We start from the raw sequence: 21,162 nt of genomic DNA on the forward strand, positions 1-21,162 counted from the left end.
ATTAGACCAGTATAAGCTATTTTGCTTCGAGTCTAATCTAGAACTCTGAGTGTAGAGAGAATGTTAGTTAGTTAGTTAGTTAGTTAGTTAGTTAGTTAGTTAGTTAGTTAGTTAGTTAGTTAGTTAGTTAGTTAGTTAGTTAGTTAGTTAGTTAGTTAGTTAGTTAGTTAGTTAGTTAGTTAGTTAGTTAGTTAGTTAGTTAGTTAGTTAGTTAGTTAGTTTTGTCTGTCCTGTGTGAAATATGTAGGCTGATGTGTATATTATTGTCTAACCTGACCAAGGCTGTTACACATTCACCCACGTTTTTGTGGTGTTAAAGTTATTTACGCTATCACTCTATATTGTGATGTCTGGGTCACAAGCATGAAGCAGCCTCATTTCCCTCATCTTCAAAATATGTGACCTCTTAACTCAAAACAGGCTCTTGCACAACAGTGATCAGATCATTTTTAGGGAGAAATAAATTTCCGTGAGAGAGTTCTGAACAAAGTATTATTGTTTATTAGTGCAATAATTTTAAAAGTTTCACAATAATTGAGGGAATAACTTTGTGTTTGTACTGTGCAGTTATGGTGTGAGTGGTTTGTTTTTGGAACATTATAATAGGTCAAGTCAGGTCACTATTGTCTGAAACAGCTGTGCTGACTGAATAGGGAAAACTAAAAAAAAAAATTCAGTCACACAAAACACATAAAATTGAGAAAAGTGGAATCAGATGTTATATAACAGATACCCAAACCTTCAGTGAACAAAAATATGTTTATATACGCCATAGGTTACAGATATTGGAAATGATGCATGATTTTTTACAATGTTTTTGAAATAACTCTCTTATGCTCACCAAGACTGAATTTATTTGATTAAAAATACAGTAAAAACAGTAGTACTATGAAACTATGTACTATGAAAGTACTGAAAATTCAGCTTTGACATCACAGGAATAAATTACACTTTAAAATAAGTTTACTATTTAAATATATTTTAAAATGTAATTTATTCCTGTGATGTCAAAGCTGAATTTTCGGAATCGCCATCCTTCAGAAATCAGTCTAATATGATGATTTGCTGCTCAAGAAACATTATTTTCATCAATGTTGAAAATTTGTGGCATCTTTGATAGTTCGTCTAAAGATCAAAAGAACTTGTCAGTAAGATAAGATATGCTTATTCTGTTCAGCTTGCTCTTGCCATTCATTACACTGTGTTTTAGTACTTGTGTTCAATTCAATCATTTTTATTCAATAGTAGACCTGTTATAAAACATAGTCTAGTAATAAAATGAGACTTTTAGAGACATTTAGTTTAACATTTGGTAAGTGCAAAAGTTTCAAAATCTGTCATTGAAAATCCCATGCCAGTTGAACACTTGAGCATATACCCCTTTATGGCCCTGTCAAGTCACTTTTAAATATATAGCGCTTTTTACAATACAGATTTTCAAAGCTGATAACAGGAAATTAATGCAACAGAGTTTGTTTTTGTTTTTGCTGATCTAGAAGACAATAGTGTCATAGTCCATCTTAAGTAAGTTCAGTGATGGCTCATTTTTGTTGTCAAAAATTTATTAATTTAGTTCATTTATACAGTAGTCAACATTTGAAGTGGATCAAAACCTTTCATCAAAGTTATACATGAATTTTGAACAATATCCATTCTTGTCATAGGACAACTTTGATGAGCTTTTTTTGATCCAATTAAAATGTTGACTACTGTATATATAGCCGCTCTGGAGAAAACAGTGATGTCATTTGTCCAGCTCAGTTCAGTTCTCATATAATTGTGTCAATGCAGGCAGATCAATGATATTGTTGTCCCCAATTAAGCAAGCAAAAAGCAACAGTGGCCCTGTCCCAAATGGCACCCTAAACACTTGTCTTCCTACGAGTCCGCACTTTCGTGACGTAACGCCGCTTTGACTGCTGGGAAGAAGTGACCTAAAATGACACATGGGACACCCTTCGGTCTCGTGGACTTAAAGTGCATATGAAGTGTGCCATTTGGGACAGGGCCTAAATCTATGGTAGTTACAATCCTGCAAATAACACTTTCATGTCAGCTTTTGCCTTCTCTCTTTCATTTATTTATTTATTATTTATTAATTTTTTTGAATTAAGATCAAATCATGCTTGTGTTTTTCTAAATAAGACTCCTGGCTCTTAAGACAATCATGTATTGATATGGAAAATAATCTGTTCATTATGGCATGCTATAGACCACCATTATTTTTCCTTTGTTTCTCAGGAACGCATCATGGCCCTACAATGTGGGCCGGCACAAACTCTGGCTCGGTGTACGCATACGCTCTGGACGTACCCTCGCAGGAGAAGTTCTCTGAGCAGAGTGTGGAGGCCCTGCTGGGGAAAGAGATCCAGCTCATGCACAGAGCTCCAGTGGTGTCCATCGCTGTGCTGGATGGTCGAGGAACCCCTCTGCCAGAGCCGTATGAAGTCTCCAGAGATCTGGCCAAAGCTCCAGACATGCAGGGCAGCCACTCAGTTCTTATCGCTTCTGAAGAGCAGTTTAAGGTTGGGATATTTACAACTAAATCTACCATTAACTAGATCGTAAAAAGCTAAATTGGAAGTGAATAATCTATCTTCTGCTTTGTGTAGATTTTCACGCTGCCTAAAGTAAGCGCAAAAACCAAGTTCAAGTTGACCGCCCATGAGGGCTGTCGAGTACGGAAGGTGGCGCTGTCGAACTTCACCAGCGTGAGCTCTGAAGAGTACTCTGAGAACGCTTTAGTGTGCCTTACCAATCTGGGTGACCTCCACGTGTTCAGTGTGCCAGCACTGAGACCGCAAGTCCGCTATGACTGCATTCGCAAAGAAGACATCAGTGGCATTGCGTCCTGTGTGTTCACGAAGACTGGACAAGGTTAGTAGTTCATTCTCAAACAGCCTGTAAATCATTTCTAGCTCGGATCCTTTCCACTGGAATGAGGTTCAACTAAATTGCCTTCAACTTTATCAGGGTTCTACCTGATTTCGCCCTCGGAGTACGAGCGCTTCTCGCTGTCAGCTCGTGTGATCACAGAGCCACTGTGCCGAATGGATGTGGAGCGACCTCACGATCTCTCTGCACACAGGTGAGTAACATAGATTTCACTAATTACGGTTTAAACAGCCACAGCCCCACCAAAATATCCATCTAAACATAGACCTCTATATACATACACTGAATTAATAATAAATTGTACTCCTGGGCGTCAGTCACAGCCAGTTAGAAGATATTTGAGGTACAAAATGCAATTAATTTTTTGTGGAAACCGTTTTCAACATTGATAATAATAAGAAATGTTTCTATAGCAGCAAATCATCACATCAGAATGATTTCTGAAGGATCACGTGACACTGAAGACTGGAGTAATGATGCTGAAAATTCAGCTTTGACATCTCAGTAATAAATCACATTTCAAAACAGGTTAAAATAATTTTAAATGGTAATAAAATTTGACAGTATTACTGTTTTTACTGTATTTTTTGTGAGCATAAAAGACTTCTTTTAAAAACGTTAACTCTTGCCGACCCCAAACCTTTGAACAGTTGTTACAGATGGGTAATTTTTGTTGGATCAGTCATCAGTCATGTCCCTGATATTCAGAGAATAGTACTTCTGCTTTTTCAGCACTTTTTTTTTTTTGCAGTTCCAGCACGACGCTCCCACCACAGGCTAATGGAACGCACAAGACACAAGCAGAGAGCAAGTCTGTTGAAACTGAAGGTAACGAGTCTGCACTCAAGTCTTGACAAATGGAAAATATATGTCATTCTTCACTCAACTAGCTGAAATTACTAGAATTTGTGTGGTTTTGTTTTACTGGAAATTAGAATTTTTATGACTGAGGTCTAATTTATGTACTTGTACAGCAGTTAATTTTTCTTCAACTATGATCTCACCCCTTTTGTGACAATACAAATCGCACTGTCAAGAACATGTATTTCATGAAATACTATGATTTCATTGCTTAGGCTGAAAAAGCATAAAACAAGATAATATGCTGTCTTTCTCTCAGGTCTGTTGGAGGAAATGAGGAGCGATTTGTCCTCGCCCGTCTTGGATTCTCCCAACAGCAGTGCTGACATCACTCTGGACACCACTGGCGATCTCACCGTTGAGGACGTCAAGGACTTCTTAATGTGAGCGGCTTTTATTTATCTGTTCTGGTCTATTTGAGTTGAGTGTATTTTGGGTTCCCCTCAATGTTTTGCTTCTTTAGGACTGTGGATGAAGCTGAGAATAACTTCAGGAACATCACAGAGGAGGATGGGAGGCCTCCTGGAATTCTCATCAACTGAGGCGAGCCGGCAGACAGCTGGAGGTGAGGAACGTTTAGCACTTAAGCAGGCCTGTGGAGCGTCTGTGAGCGGAGCGCTGTGGTCTGTGAAGAGTAGACAGGAGATTTGTTATTGGATGCAGAAGGGAGGTGTGTCTGACTGAGGACATGCACCCCGCTGAGCCTGGCAGTTATTTATTGTGCAGATCTGTGTTAGACTTTAGTTGGCAAAAAAAGTGGTGTTAGTGTATTTCGTGAAGGGGAGGAACAAAATGTACTTCTAACATCACTGCATTTTTTTTAGTTGTGCGACAATAGTTCACTTGTTTTCTAAATCCTGTGGCTTTTAACAATCTACTTTTTTCAACAAGTACAGTAGCAGTATATTAAAAATGTTTTTGTTAATAATAAACAATATGTATTTTCTTTACAGTTACAAGAAAATACAAAAAAAAGAAAAACAAATATTATTAAAAGGAGAGAACCCAACAAAATCTGAGTTATAAAGTATACATAACATAAACTACTAAGATAACATGTCAGGGAAACATGACAAATCCCAGTAAAATAGGTGCTTATGTATTCGTTTTAAATATTTGTTTTCATAATCTTGTTTTTTTTTTAGGAGTATAGCATAAAATGTGTGCATCTTTTTGTTCTCTGATATGAATCATTGTTTGGTTAAAATTAGAAATCATATCTAGTGTTGGGAAATAGTCAAGTGAATCGGTGTATATATTTATACACACACACACACACACACACACACACACACACACACACACACACGTATGTTGTGTATTTCATTGGCAGAGATCACCACCTCGTCCCATGCTTTGTGACTTTCTAGATGCTACAGTAGTTTCCAGTTTGCTAATAACCACTTTATGCTTTACCTTTAATCCCACTCCTTGTCTAGTTAGTACATGTACGCAGAGCTTCTCATGCACTCTTGCGATTCCTGCAGTCCAAATTCCTCCAAGCTGGCTCTCAGTGGGGCATCTGCCTCTCTCATCCTCCTCAGTTAAGCCTTAGGCATTATTATCTGAACCGTAAATGTACAGAAAATTAAGAACAGACCACGTTTTCCAGCGCTTTCATTTAGCCATAGCCATTTTACATTTGTTTTATTGTACCTCTTTGCCTCCTTGTGGATACGTTTGGCAGTGCAGAATGGTTTGAGTGATCGTAAGATCAGTCGGTGTGTTTGGAGGAGTGCCTGTGATTATATATAATTGCATCCGTATTTAAGCCTTGATGAAGATGTTTCTTTTCAGGAGCAGTTATGGATGAAAACTCATCAGCTGAACTCATTACTTCAAATTGGATCTTGACAGAGCGGTTTGTGACTCCGGAAGTTGCACCAAACATTGTTCATCAAGTTTTTACTGTGGGAATGTTGCACTTTTTTTCCCCTGTGCCAAAAGACTGAATGATTCATTCTATTATCCTGTTCTCCTTCACCTTTCCTCCAGTTTTCCTTTCCTTTTTTTCTCTCTCCCCACAACCATTGGTTCCTTTGAGGGGCCATAAAATGGTACATTTGAGAGGTGACTTTTAAAGGGATCGGGCGATAAAACAGCCAAGATGTGTTGCACAATGTCCGTACGACGGTAGGGGGGCTGCTTGCACTGACCCCATGAAGTTTTTCTTCTTCGTTTGTCTTTCAACATTCCTCTTTTCTCACGTCACCTCTCCTTCTCACTGTGTGCCATTAATTAGCTTATGCTAAATCAAATCGAAATACTTGTATTCAGAAGTTTATATTTTACCTTATCAGTTGATTTCCTAGAATACATGGCTGCTACAGTAAAGTTCATGAATCTTAATGGTACTTTAGGGCAAACAACTGCTCCACGTAGGTTATGTTTATTGTGGCACAACAGAAAATAACCATTAAAACATAATCAAGGCAAAACTCATTTAGAAGCTGAAACATATTAATGTGCCCTGCTCATTTAACTAAGGAGAAGGGTATATAGTCTGTATGAAGCGTTTACTTTTTCCCCTTTTCCCTGCCTTTTTATCTATATATATGATACTGTGATGGTTTCTGACCACAAATCTATTGAAAAGTTCAAGTTATGGACCCTGTGGGTTTGATAGAGATATTTTCATTTCATTCAGTCATCTTTATTTTTTTAAATAATGTCCCTTAACCACTTGCCATTGTAAGTAATTCTGGCAGTTAACTGTGAAGTGTGTAATTTGAAGGAACATGGTGTGTATGTAACCTTTCAGTATTCTCCTCTTTAATTCTAACTAGTTTGTTTTTGCCACAGTATTAACACATTATGAAGGAGCTAATGACTTTTTCTATTTACACAGTATTCCTTAGAATAATTTTTTATGGCTTATAAGGGTTGGTATTTTGTATTTTATAGATATTTCACTGGCATTTACATAACTAGGCATTTCTAACACTGCATTTTATGGGGCAAGTATAGACAGCTGTGTAGTAGAAATGACTTCTATAGGTGGTAGTGTAGCTAATAAAGGGAAAGAATCTATAGGACAAGTGTTGCACAGACATAATTGGATGCTCAGATCAGATAATGCAGATGTTAGTCAGTGTGCATTTAGAAGTATGACTTTAAATTGAAAGGCTCCAGTTACATTGTAAAACTGCACAAACAATTTGCTTGGTATTGACGCATCGTCACATTTCTCCATGCATTATTCCCAGGTTTATGTCCAAGGGCCCTCACTAATTGTAGTTGATTTAATTTTTGTTTGTATATTTTTGCCTTACATAACCTTTACTTTCCATCCAGCACCTATCCTGTGAACATGTATTTAATTTTTATTTTTCTTGTGTAGAATTTTAATTTGAGATATTGCAATGCTAATGAAATCTTGAATGTTAATAAAGTATTTACTCCATATTTTGTTAAATTGTCTGTGTTTTCTGTACTCAAATTAGCGATAAAACCATTATTATTATAAATATTATATAACCATATTGATGTTATACATTCAACTCTTTCCCTGCCATTGACAGGATTTTCCGTCTTTGCGTGTTTTCACTGTTATACAGTAGGGGGCGCTGTTACATATCTTCTGACAAATGACAATCTCCTGATCAACAGGCATGCAAAGATGCAGAAACAAGCGATATATGTAATCATATGCATTTTTAAAATAACGTGATCATCAAACATTAAACAGAATTAAACTGACATTAAACAGAATATAAATAAAAACTTCCTAATATTATGTTACTGAATGGAATGTCGACCCAGGACGAGCTATAGGACTCTGCAAGCATTAGGGGATTAGACTAGGGATTAGCATGATTTTGATCATCGTTCTGAATCCGTTCTGGATGTACAGAACGTTTCTCAGCTTTGTGCTCAATGTTTTTTTTTATTCTTTTTTTATTTTTTAAAGGTGACACATGCCCCTTTTCACAAGATGTAAAATAAATAAATGGTGTCCCCAGAATGTGTATGTGAAATTTCAGCTCAAAATACCCCCCAGATCATTTAATATAGCTTGTCAAAGTTGTGTGTGTGTGTCCCTTTAAATGCAAATGAGCTGCTGCTTCCCGCCCAAGTTCAGAAGACAGTCGATCTTTTACACGAGTTTAGGATACTCCAGCAATAACAATTTCACATTCCAAAATCTCAGAAATAACCACCAGTAGCAGAGTGAAGCCTTATGGAGAGACTAAGAGGTTGCAACTTTTAGACTGCACCTGGACGTTTCTGAATGGTTAGTGGATACATTTATGAAGTTGTTGTGGAGTTACATTGATTCATCTCATCGACAGATGTCATGTCAACTAACTTGTGTAAAAGTTAAACATTTCCCTGAGGTCTTTATTAGACAGTTGTTAATTTTTTTTTTTTTTTTTTGTTGGTTCAAATAGTGTTCTGTGCTCGTCTGTGCAGCCAATGACGGAACAGTTTGCATGCTTTGCTCGAACTTTTGCCATTGCGTTAGAACTGGTTACACTGTTGTCACTTGCGAAAACCAAATGGCGGCGCCTGGGTGGAAACGTGCAGATTGAGGGGCGGTAATATTATAATAAGATCCCCTTCCTATGTCAGAAGGGGAGCGAAATCTGATCAGCTTATATTTTGACATGCTTGCAGAGAAAGGCTTACCAAAAACAAAGTTACTGGGTTGTCACTTCACGTTTTTTGGGTTGGTAGATGCACCGGGGACCTGATTATAGCACTTAAACAGGGAAAAAAAAGATGTTATGTCCTCTTTAACTTATCCATATTCAAGTGTTGATTAAAAAAAGAATGCATGACGCTAAGATAAAATGGAGGGTCTGTTATTTCTTTTGATATATTGCATGTTCAGATATTCATACAGCAAAATATTCCAATATTCTGGGGGCCATGAAATTTTGGTGAAAATGATCAAATGCTGGCTGGCAACTTAAAAAAAATAAAACAATAACTGGTGGTATTAAAGTGAAAGTGCTTGTCTTCTAAGGTCAGACCATCATTTGGGACCATCATTTGGGTCCGGGACCATCATTTGGGTCCGACACCCTTCCCCACCCTTGAATTCCTCAAATGTGACCACAACTACACCTCGAAAAATAGTACTCTTTTATTAAAGACAATTAACTGTTGATAATCACATTTAACCTACACAAACAAAAATATCAAACAGGAGAAATATGAAAATCATTCTGAACATGAAGGGCTATTGCATCATATCATCATCCTCCTCCTCCTCCTCTTCTTCTTCTTTTTCGTCCTCCTCTTCTACCTGATCATCATCATCATCAAAGTAGCGCTCCTCTGCATCATGGCTTACGATATCCAGGTTATCAAAATCTGGATTCCCATCCACTTCACTGCAATGAAAATATCAATGTTATTTAAGATATAAGATTATATAAGAGCAATTAACACTACAGTTTGCATTACATAGCATTATTAAAGGGATAGTTCACCCAAAAATGAAAATTAGCCCATGATTTACTCACCTTCAAGTCAGCCTAGGTGTATATGACCTCCTTCTTTCAGACAAATGCAATCAGAGTTTTATTAAAAAATGTCCTTTTCCAAGCTTTATAATGGCAGTGAATGGCTGTTTCTGTTTTGAAGTCGATAAAAGTGTGTTCCACACGGCTCCGGGGGGTTAACAAAGGCCTTCTGAAGTGAAGCGATGCTTTTGTGTAAGAAAAATATTAATATTTAACATGTTACAAAGTAAAATTCTAGCTTCCGGCCAAACGCAGTCAACTTGTGACGTCGGAAGTAGTGTGGTGCATCATGGCGTAGCGTAAATATCAGCAGTACGTTACATTACTCGCGCAAGTCGCACTTAGACTTAAGTCAAATCCGTATGTTCATTTCCAAGCTAGTTATTTTACTAAAGTTTTAAATATGAATATTTTCATATTTAAAACGAATAAGAATGTAAAATGTGTCCGTTGAAATGCTAATGTACGCTAAGTCGCTTTGGATAAATGCATAAATGTAAATGTAAAACAATTTTTCTTACACAAACGCATCGCTTCACTTCTGGACTTCATTAGCCCCCCAGAGCCGTGTGGAGCACTTTTATCATGGATGAATGCACTTTTATGGACTTCAAACAGAAACAACCATTCACTGCCATTATAAAGCTTGAAAGAGCCAGGACATTTTTTTAATATAACTCAGATTGTATTCGTCTAAAAGAAGAATGTCATATACACCTAGGATGACTTCAGGGTGAATTTTCATTTTTGGGTGAACTATCCCTTTAACAACTAATTTGAAGAGAAAGACATTGAGAATAATATTAATAAATATTGCTTTGGCACAGAGTTTGATATTAAATTAGACCTAATTGATAGTAAAACTGGAGAATGAGAAAGTCCTCTGATTTAACCTGTAGTTGAAGTCATCTTTTCCATCCAAGAAGCGCTGATGCATTTGACTCAGGAACTCCTCCCTCAGCATGGCTTTCTCTTCTACAGTCGGCTCCCACTCCGCCGGTCTGGGTTCCTCACATTCTAAAACACACACACAAACTGGCATATGTGGTTTACATGAACTCTCCATAGGCGTAATGGTTTTTATACTTTACAAACTGTATATTCTATCCCTAAACCTACCCATCACAGAAAACTTCCAGCATTTTTTTTTATGAAAAATAACAAACAAACAAAAAACGTTTAGTGTGTTTTTTAAGCCATTTGTTTTACGACGACACAGGAAGTGTCCAAATAAAAAACCTTTCCCTTGTAATAACCATGTCATTCATTAAACACATTTGTGTCCTCAAACCACAAATGCCAGATCACACACAATCATCCATCAAACTAATTAGATGGAATCGGAGTTCTGACTCATACCTTCCTCATCCGACTCCTCCACTGCACACTGCTCTCTCTCCTGCTCCTCCTCCAGGCGGTTCTGGATGAGTTTCTCCTGGTAGGAGTTGATAAGCAGGTCAGCGAGTCCCCCTGGGCCGTTCCTCATGGCCTCCTCTGAGCGCTGCAGGATGTCCTCTTCACTGAGATACTGTCCGATGTACTGCTCGTACAGCAGTGGATCTCGCACACGCATCTGCTCCTCGCTGAAGTACTGGCCCTCTGCCGAGACAACGTTTTTGAGGAACTAAAAAGCATGCTATTCTTGTCATAAGCATTTCTTCAGCAAGTTCACAAAGTGCTAGAGGGGTTATTTAAAAATCTATTTTTCTTTTTCTTGCCGTTTTAAAATGAATTTTTTTTTTTTATATATTACTACTATTATTTAGAAATGATGCATTACACTGATTACAGTAACGACATATGTTACATGTTATTCCTATTTCAATTAAATGCGGTTCTTTTGAACTTTCTATCCATCAAACAATCCTGAATCCACAAAAGTATTAAACTGTTTTCACTGATTCAAATAATAATAATAATGTTTCATAAGCAGCAAATTTGATTTTTAAAGCATCATGTGACACTGAAGATTGGAGTAATGATGCTGAAAATTCAGTTTTTCCATCATCAGTATTTCCAATAAATTCAAATAGAAAACAGTGATTTTAAATTGTATAACAATACTTGGTGTATTTTTGATCAAATAAATGCAGCCTTGATGAGCATAAGATACTTTCAAAAACATAAAAAAAATCTTAGACTCTTTTGACCTGTAGTGTACTGTATTTATCAATTCTCTTCAGTGCTGAATGAATCATGACTTTAGTAAATTAATCAACATTGATCTTGCATCATTTACTATCTTGTATTTTTACTTGTTGCAATGCGTTATGGGGATTGCCTTCTCCGTGAAGGGTTCAAGTGATGCTGTGTTAGAATTTGGCCGAAATTAGGCAGAATCTTATCGGCAGTATCCCTATGCAACCTTCAGGAACACACTTCAAACAACCTGTGCTTACCCTTCTGAAGAGCACGAAGAGCTGCGTATCGATGGTTCCGGATCCGTGTCCGGTCTGCTGTGCCAGATGCCCGTCTCTGAATCTCCTTGCAGTAATACTGCGCCCTGCAGTCACTGCTCAGGTGTGAGAAAGCGTCCATGTGCTCTGGCTTCAGATGGGCCTGATAGCGCTCTAGAAAGACTAAGGGCTTGGATTTGTACTGATCCATCAAAACCCCCTTCTTCTCCTCCAGAGTTAAGTCTGGCTCCCCCAGCTGCTGGCTTTTCACTGGACTCCCACTGGCTGCTATAGCCTCGATCATTGCACTCAGACAGCTGGATGGCTCATCCTGAGAAAAACAAGCAGGAGCAACAGGGTAAGAATCATGTGCAGAATTATATTGCGTGTATAGTTCATGTGCTGAACACAGGTGACATCACCTGTAGATTTGGAGAGTAGCTTGTAGTGTTTTGGGCCTCCTTAACATCTGCCTCACGAGGACATCTTTCTTGAGGAGCAGGTTCATTGCAGTTACCAGATGTATTAGGTTTAGTGCATGGCTCAATTTCTCCCCACAGTGCTGTCTTCTGCTAAAGAGGAGCGTCCACAGAGATTCAAGAGGTTAGAATCATTTTGGGTCATTATACAAATATAGAATAATAATATATAGGCACATCTTGATGAAAATACTTGAGTGAGAAAAGCTAGCATCTTGTCTTCATTGTCACTTTTCTCTCTATTTTTAATTTAAAATCACGATGTAACGGAACTACAGAAGTAGCGACAGATCTTCTCTTTCCTATGACGTACATCCGAGTAAAACGGATTATCAAAAAAAGATAAAAATGGAGGATGGGGACTTGGGCTACGTCCGAAATCACATGTAGGTATTTATTTTGAACAAGCACGTACTTTGTGACTGCTAAAAAAGTATGTTCTATGTAGTATGAATGTAATCCAGACGTACTACATTCATGCTGTCATTATCAAGTGACCTACCAGCATCAGTTGCGATGCTTCACTGCCATTCACAAATCCTCTCCCGTGTCCATCATATGCAGAATCTCAACAAAAATAGTAGGTCATCCGGGTACTTTTTGCCTACACTTTCATGAGTACTGTGAATTCGGATATACTACTCTTGTCACGTACTGTTTTTCGCCTACTATATAGAAGGGAAGTAGCCCATGCGATTTCAGATGCATACTATATAGTAGGGAAGTATGTGATTTCGGATGCAGTCTTGGTTTTGTCCATAGGTTGATTGGATGGAGACAGATCTGAATGTGAGCTTACAGTTGTTTGTAAGAAAGGGGCGGGGAGTGAAAAAGTCATTATTACATTTTGATTAAACATAAGGTCAAGAAAAAGAAACATGCACGGATTAATTATTCACAATAAGATCAAAAACATGCATTTAGAAAGATGAATTTCCATGTCATGCCGACTTTAAATTTTATTTAATATATAAATCTCTAGTTATGTTCCAAAGTTATGTGTCAAGACTTTTATCATAACCCATAACATTTTCTTCATTTTTTAATAATGAACTATTATTTAAAAATGTTGTCAAAATGGAGTGAATCTTTTATCTTATGCTTTTGTTTGGATTATCTTGAAATTTGCAATTGAATTTGACATAGTAAAGCTTTAGAATACTTAAGAATCAAAATATCAAACATTTTGACAACTATGACTGTGCACATGTAGTGAATGTGATGCCCTCTCTCTCACCTGCAGATCTGGAGAGTGTGTCCATCTCTGGTCTGTACCGCAGCTCTTCACGTTTTCACCCTCATTGGGTTTGATACATGGCTCGATTTCTCCCCACATTTCTGTCTTCCACTTCCGAAGACAGTTTTAGTGCTAGCACTAACTGCTGTCGATATATCACAGAGAAATTGTATTCTGCCAAATAACGCTAATGAAATAATGTGCAACTATGCGTACGGAAAGATAATCTCGGCTTTATTTGTAGTAGTAGGATATGTTACAGACATCCCTACCTCTTAATATACTCTTTTTACATTTGTCCTTTTAAATGTTCTGCATTTAAAACAAAAACAACAACAACAACAGTAACTAACGTTCTGCCTATCAGTGTAGCCACACTATCAGTTCCGTGTGGAACATCATTTCAGATCGGTAGTTCCGTTTATTTCAACCTGTGGAAATACACCATTGTCCAGTAGATGGCGACATACGCCAACACTCCATTATACTGCTTTGCATTTGACTGGTCAGAAATCTAGAAAAAATTACAGCGACAGCTTTCTGAATCATCTGACCAGAATCATTTTAAAATTAGGTGTATTATTACTGAGAACTTGTTTAATAACCAGCCAGGTAAGTCTTGAATAACCCATAAAAATCATCACATTAACCTGTCGCCAAAATAACAAAGTGTACAGGCCTACTAATAAATCTGTGGTAATGGTTATATAGCATAACGTTACTTAGCAAAAGAAAAAAAGAAACGTCTTACCACCTTCAACTGCCTTTTTGCAGCATATTTCTTAACATGGATAAATATTTGTAGGGACTTAAAAGATTCTACAACTGAGACACAATTTTCACAAAGATTTGACGAACAGAAATGGAACGGGTGGATTGAGTGAGTGAATGACACGTCCATTAACTTATGTCTGATTGAATACCAATAGAATGGGGTCTATATATACTTTCTTTTATCGGAATTATTTTCATAAACACAACATTAAGATTACATGAAAAGAGTTTTCACTGTTATAAAATCACGGATTTGTTAGCATTAGCGAAACTGAAGGTGTCAGAATAAACATGAAACACAAGGTCGCTGTCATCTGTGAATTCGGCCAATTGTAAATCAGTTTTGTCATCTGACCCTGTGCAGTCGCTCTGAAGAAGCTGCACTGACTGCACCAGATGGCTGTTATCAAATTACTCTTGCGGCACGGCATACATCACAGTGAAGTAGCGCCAGCGCCGTCTCTTCAACGGCACTCACTGCTGAAGTCGAACACTCCTTATGAAAAACAGCAGGACAGTGCATATTCGTTTCATCGAGGCAAATGTAAAACATCATGAAATCATCTCCCGTTACTGACAAAACCTTGGTTCCCTGAAATGATCTATGACACTATGGGGAAACAACTTTCTTCAAAAAATAATAAAGCCTCATTGCACCTTGTAGAAACATGACTGTCAGGTCATTCATGCCAACTGACTTGCCATTAACCTCGCTGTGAAATGCTAACACAGTGACAATATATATATGTACATTAGCGTAGAAGGTGTAAGAAGGACAGGATGACTGTAATTGAGAAGTTCACTGGGTCTTCCACCCTTGAGCTGCACAAGCTCTCAAAAACTCTCCATAAAAGCACCTTGTAGAAGGGGCCCTCACTTCATTAATCGTATTCAGCATGCGCTGAGGCAGAGTAACGCCGGAAGGCTCCGCTGAGCAGCTAGACGTGTGGATTCCACAATTCTGGATTGGGGTGCCAGATTAAGTCTATCGCTTGAGAGAGGAGGTACTTCCTTAGTAGTCCGGTGGCGTAGTGAAAATACTGTTACCGAGGTGATAAAAGCACCAAATTTTGCATGGTGTTTCCTTAGGGTCTATAGTGTAATTTTGGCCTAGGAGCCCTCGGAAATAAATGTTGTAACATGTCATATTAGAAGTATATCATTATCAATGAAATATGCTTAAAAACACAGAGATTTTCAAGTTCCTGCACAAGATAAAGTATTCAAATGAATCCCAAAGTTAACATTTTGATATGTTTGTTTATGTTTATGAACTTTTACATAACTAAAGCTTCAATACATGTTAAAGTATTAGCAATATGGTCTTTATTGGCCCTGTAATTGATAATTATGAGTCGTTACAGTTGCATTTGCAAAGAGGTGAGCAGTCTAAACTTGCTTTGCCACATTTGCATGTGGAACAATCCCCCTAACAGCAACATTTGATAAGTGCAAGCTTTGATCTCTGCAAGCTGTGGGGACTTCTGGAAGTGTCATCCAAACTGGTTCCCAAGACCCTGTTTCCTTGGTCCATCCATAGTCCCTTGGAGAAGGAATACCTTGCTGTGAGAGTGTGCTGGTCGCCCAGATTCCAGTCTGATAAACTGCCCGTCTGATGTGCTGCAGTAGAGTATCTTGGGTGGGTGGCAGTTTCTCCATTGTCCTACTCCCATAGCAGAAGAGTTCTTTCCTCTTCTGGACAATGGAGCTTGAAGGACTGGACTTGTCATACAAGATGACAGTCAGTCTCTCAAGCTTTTGGAACTGCCATGAGGCAGCAACTAATTTTTGGAATGGATTTCTGGCAAGGGAAGCAAATACTTACTCGGTTACTAACGTAACCTCTGTTCTCTCTAGAAGAGGGAACGAGTACTGCGTAATACCTTACGCTAGGTGAAAACCTCTTTTCCGCGAGATATTGAAGCCAAAAAATTATCCTTAATTTTGTAATAATGTAAAACGCGTTGCGGCAGCATGCAGACATAGGCGAGACAGCTCGCGTGCCTATTGGGATGGGATGGAGATATGAAAATGATGCTGACAAGCCATTGTTGCATCTGTATGTTCGAGCATGGAGGGCCGTCCGAGTACTCGTATAAAAGACAAAGTGATTGACACAGGGCAATTCACCACTGCCATAGTTCCGCGTTCCACAGCAGTTAGTTAACACTACTCAGATAAGCAACAACAGAAAATGCCTGTGATGAGGGGCTCTCTGAAAAATATAGGAACATGAGAGTAGACATATTTCGGGTGCACTGATATAATCCAGTTTCTTGGCCAATATGCATAAGGGTTTGTTTCAGTGCGCTTAATGGAATGAACGGTTTGACTGCGGGAGCCCCAAATGAATACAGGAGGATATCATAGGAAGTCAGTGAGTGGTGGGGCTATGAACGGCGTCAATGCTGGTGAATATATATATATATATAAAATAGCATACACCTTCTCATGAAAACGGCGGCACTGCCGACCTACATAGTGTTTAGTATAAGTGTAATGAACGTTGGCCAGTATGAGCTGTGCATGTAAACCTCACTTCCCTGGCCTCAAGAGGCGCTAGCGACGGACGCTAGAGGCTGCGGTCTTTAGCATCCACGTTATTGTTAGTGTGCAGCCTCCCCCGCCGGAGCCCCAGTTCAAATATGTTATGTTTCTCCCCAGATTGTGTAGTAGTTACTAAATTTACTATCAGGAGCTTACAGAAACATGCTAACCAGCCAAACCTGGCTTGACACCTTGGTAAATGACTGAATTTTTACTTTTGCATCTCATGATATTAAAAATACTTGGTCTATGGCTTGGAAAGCATATAGGTGAATTCTTGGAGTTTGTCTGCAATCCCTTAGTTACTGTGATCATATTTCTGCTCATGCAACAACCTTTGGAGGTTTAAACTACAGTTAACTGTAGTATGCAGGGAGATAGTCAGGCTGACAGAGAAGATTTCAGAACTAGAGACCATGTGTCCAAACTTTAATTGAGGAAAGTAAGAGTGCAAGGGCTTTAGATACTGCTTTGGATGTGACTAGCTTAAGCCTGGTTCACACGGCAGGATAATTAGGCCGATTTTAGCCCAGATTCACCCCTTCCGACAATCTTAAGGATGCTCCGATTATCGTAAAATAATCTGATCAGATATTCCTGCCATGTGTGGTGTGTTAAGACAGTTCTCGTCTGCTCGGAAGGACGTCGGGACCGCTCCGATCTCAAATCAGGGATATCCAACATGTTGGATTTTTTTGGCCCGATTTCTCCTTGTGTGTGGTGTCCCCCGGGGACAAACGAGCACGCAGCCTGTGGACTGTGGCGTGTAGCCAATCAGAAAGCCAGGCGGCGAGGAAGCACCGGGAAACAAAATCAAAACAGCCGGTGGCATGGCGCACCAGAAAGTCCGTTGGACATCGGAGATGGAGGACCAACTGATAAAGTTTTTTTTCGGTTAAAAATAAACTATCGCCACTGCATCCTCTTCGTCCGCCATGATTGTTTACTCTGAAGTCACGTTTGATCTCGAGGGATCAACCGTCTGACCTGGGAATGCTCGGGTGTCAAATCGGTTAGTGTGTGATGTGTTGATTTTGCCGTGTGGCTGCGCACCACACACTGTACGACCAAAACGGTTAGACCCGTGATTTTTTATCGCCGTGTGTGGGGTCTCTCAGGTTTGGAAAATCGGCCGACAATTTTAAAATCATCCCGTGTGAACTAGGCTTTAGTGAACTCTGTACATTGTTCGGTTCCGGCTGTAGAGCCCGTGCAGCAGGGCAACTGGGTGACCGTGAGACACCGCTCTTCCGTTCCGATAACAACATTAAACAGGTTCTCCCCATTCAGTGAAACACCCACTGAGAATCCTGTTTAATGTGCCCTAGTTATTGGCGATTCTATTAGAGAAAATAGAGACACCAGCCACCACAGTCACATGTTTGCCGGGAGCCAGAGCGCCTGACATCAAAGCAAATTTAAAAGTGCTGGTTAATGATAATCGTAAATTCTCTAAGATTATTATTCACGTCGGCACTAATGATGTTCGACTTCGCCAGTTATTATCTACAATTATAGAGGTGTGTGAACTTGCAAGTACGATGTCAGACACTGTAATTTGCTCTGGCCCCCTTCCTGTTGCAAGGAGTGATGAGATACTTAGTAAATTGTCCTCACTCAATGGCTGGCTGTCTAAGAGGTATCCGCAAAATAATATAGAATTCATAGACCATATGGAAAAGTTTTTGTGGCAAACCTGACCTGTTGAAAAGAGATGGTATTCATCCCTCCTGGGATGGTGCTGCTCTCCTCTCTAGTAATATGGCACAAAGTCTTAGGCTAGAGCTCAAACATGAATAGGGGCTCAGGTCAGGAATAGGGGTGTTGAAATTAATCATTTCTACGATGCATCGCGATGCAGACGAGGACGATTCGGTATCGGTTCAGTAATAGACCATAACCAATTATAATGTACTGACGCTTTTCTGACGTCATTTGTCGCGTACGTGCTTTGTCACGGTAGCATACAATGGCAGAGGGAGGTGAGACGCGAGTGCGATAAAATAAAAAATGCTTCCAACTACTTTAAAAGCCTACATCTGGGCACATTTCGGCTTTTATGAACAACCTGGTAAGCACGACCTGCAGAAGACACACGCTGTGTGCGCTCATATCACGCACAAATAGAATATGCAGGAGGTAATACCACTAACTTGATAAACCACGCTAGCCGTTTTCACCCCGAGCTGTTAACGCCTGGCAGAGTCTGACTGCTTTAGAGTAACGGTACTGATCCACTTTTGCGGCATTACTGTCGCGTGGTGTTGCGACACCTCCCCACATTTGTATGTTGATGGGCGTTCAACACCCAATGGTCAAATTACAATTATTCTGTGTTGTTACGTGTGATTATAAATGGATGATCATCACCTTCAACAGCGGACTCAGCGACGGTTGATGTGCGCATCTTTAATGGTAACATAATACACTGATTAATGATTAATTAATGAGCGCTGCTTTTAAATTAATATTTCTTTAAAACAATATTTATTTTACAGATTTTCCTTTTCTTAATGGCATAAACAAGCTTTACTCCCTTGAAACTTAAACTGGAATGTCACTGTTTCTGTCACTGCGACTTCCCGAACAGGTGAGCACACGCACACACACACGCGCGCACATATCACTTTTGAAGTAAAATTGAAAATTGAGGATGCAGTGCATCGTGATGCATATCGAATTGAACTGAATCGATGACATGATAATCATAATCGAACCAGACCAGTTTAGGTTCACACCCCTAGTCAGGAAGCAGACAGACTGGCTAAACCGACCGTCTGCCAGCCGTCTCACGCCACTGAGGTCAGATAAATCCCATCACATAGAGACTATTTCTCCTAGATATCCATATAGAGACTGTCTGTTCCCCGAATTAGGAAATACAAAAAACTCCCAAACCCATTAAAGGTTAATAATTTAATTGATGTTCAACAAACAAAAAACAGATGTAATACAGATGAACAAATGATAAAGCTCGGGTTGCTGAATATTCGTTCCCTTACTTCGAAAGCACTCATTGTTAATGATATGATTACAGATTATAACCTAGACGTGTTGTGTTTGACAGAAACCTGGCTAAAACCAAACGATTACATTACTTTAAATGAGTCAACCCCACAAGATTACTGTTATAAACATGAACCTCGTCTGAAATGCAAACAGGGAGGTGTTGCTGTAATTTATAGTAATATTTTCAGAATTACTAAGAAGTCTAAGATTTGTGCTGGCTACTGTATACAGGCCACCAGGGCACCATACAGACTTTATCAAAGAATTTGCTGGCTTTCTATCAGAGTTAGTACTGGCTGCAGATAAAGTCCTAATTGTTGATGAGTTTAATATACATGTAGATAACGAAAAAAGATGCTTTGGGATTGGCATTTAAAGACATTCTGAACTCTATTGGAGTTAGACAACACGTGTCAGGACCTACTCATTGTCGTAATCATACTCTAGATCTAATATTATCACATGCAATAAATGTTGATGTCTTTGAAATTCTGCAGCAGAGCGATGACATCTCAGATCATTATCTAGTCTTGTGTAAACTTCATTTAGCCAAGGCTGCAAAGCTGACCCTGTGTTACAAATATGTTAGACCTATCACTTCTGCCACTAAAGATTGCTTTATTAATAATCTTCGTGATCAGTTTCATCATCTCAGCATCCCGGATAGCTTAGAAGAGCTCGATATTGCGACAGAAACTTTTAACTTTCTCTTTTCCAGCACTTTGGACACAGATGCTCCGTTGCGCTTAAAGACGATTAAAGGAAATAGTCCAACGCCGTGGTACAACGAGCACACCCGGGCCCATAAGAGAACAGCCAGAAAAATGGAGCGCAACTGGAAGAAAACAAAACTAGAGGTATTTCGCATTTCATGGAAAGAGAGCACGATTGCATACAGAGAGGCCTTAAAAGCTGCTAGATCTGCTTATTTTTCAACCCTATTAGAAGAAAATAAACAAAACCCTAGGTATTTATTTGAAACAGTGGCTAAACTAATGAAACAGAAAGCTTCAAGCCCAGACGTTTCCAAGCAGCACAGCAGTAATGACTTTATGAACTTCTTTACTTACAAGATTTATAATATCAGGGAGAAAATTATAACTATGCAACCGTCTACTACAGTATCACATCAGGCAGTGCATTGTAGTCTCCTTGAGAAAAAATTCGATTAATTTATTGCTATAGGAGATTAACTCGTTAAATCATCTAAATCGACAACATGTATGTTAGACCCTGTACTGACTAAGCTATTGAAAGAGATGCTTCCAGGGGTCATAGATTATATTTACTTATTATCATTAATTAGCAAAAACTTTTAAGCTGGCTATGATTAAACCGCTTGATAAAAAACGCAACTTGATCCTACAAAATGAGTCAATTACAGGCCGATCTCGAATCCACCTTTTCTGTCTAAGATACTAGAAAAAGCAGTATCTTCACAACTGTGTTCCTTTTTAGAAATAAATGATATCTGCAAGGATTTCCAGTCAGGA

The 21,162-nt window shown here is 38.9% G+C and overlaps 2 protein-coding genes across 4 annotated transcripts in view; one reads left to right on the forward strand and one right to left on the reverse strand.

The window, feature by feature from the left end:
- The window catches only part of llgl1 (LLGL scribble cell polarity complex component 1), a 39,733-nt gene extending 32,571 nt beyond the window's left edge, over positions 1-7,162 (forward strand). Inside the window, exons 17-23 of one of the 2 annotated variants that reach the window (XM_079872320.1) lie at positions 2,242-2,525; positions 2,613-2,877; positions 2,974-3,088; positions 3,647-3,723; positions 4,016-4,139; positions 4,220-4,321; positions 5,554-7,162. In XM_079872320.1, coding sequence (XP_079728446.1) covers positions 2,242-2,525; positions 2,613-2,877; positions 2,974-3,088; positions 3,647-3,723; positions 4,016-4,139; positions 4,220-4,298 — 944 coding nt within the window. In that variant the 3' untranslated portion in view covers positions 4,299-4,321; positions 5,554-7,162. The remainder of the gene's footprint in view (positions 1-2,241; positions 2,526-2,612; positions 2,878-2,973; positions 3,089-3,646; positions 3,724-4,015; positions 4,140-4,219; positions 4,322-5,553) is intronic. The other variant, XM_079872321.1, reaches the window with a different exon arrangement.
- A 1,665-nt stretch (positions 7,163-8,827) lies between these two features.
- ccdc97 (coiled-coil domain containing 97) lies at positions 8,828-13,736 on the reverse strand. Of its 2 annotated transcripts, none has more exons than XM_079872655.1 (6): positions 13,340-13,736; positions 12,046-12,192; positions 11,627-11,954; positions 10,587-10,826; positions 10,121-10,244; positions 8,828-9,095 (listed from the first exon to the last, which is right to left on the reverse strand). In XM_079872655.1, exons 1-6 carry the CDS (start codon positions 13,436-13,438, stop codon positions 8,942-8,944), a joined length of 1,092 nt encoding a protein of 363 aa, XP_079728781.1. In that variant the 5' UTR covers positions 13,439-13,736; the 3' UTR covers positions 8,828-8,941. The 2 variants fall into 2 exon arrangements, with proteins under 2 accessions (XP_079728781.1, XP_079728780.1); XM_079872654.1 differs by having other exon boundaries at positions 12,046-12,195.
- Between the last annotated feature and the right edge of the window lie 7,426 nt (positions 13,737-21,162).

The sequence above is a fragment of the Squalius cephalus genome (genome assembly GCF_949319135.1).
Source record: "Squalius cephalus genome assembly, chromosome: 1".
Taxonomy (NCBI): domain Eukaryota; kingdom Metazoa; phylum Chordata; class Actinopteri; order Cypriniformes; family Leuciscidae; genus Squalius; species Squalius cephalus.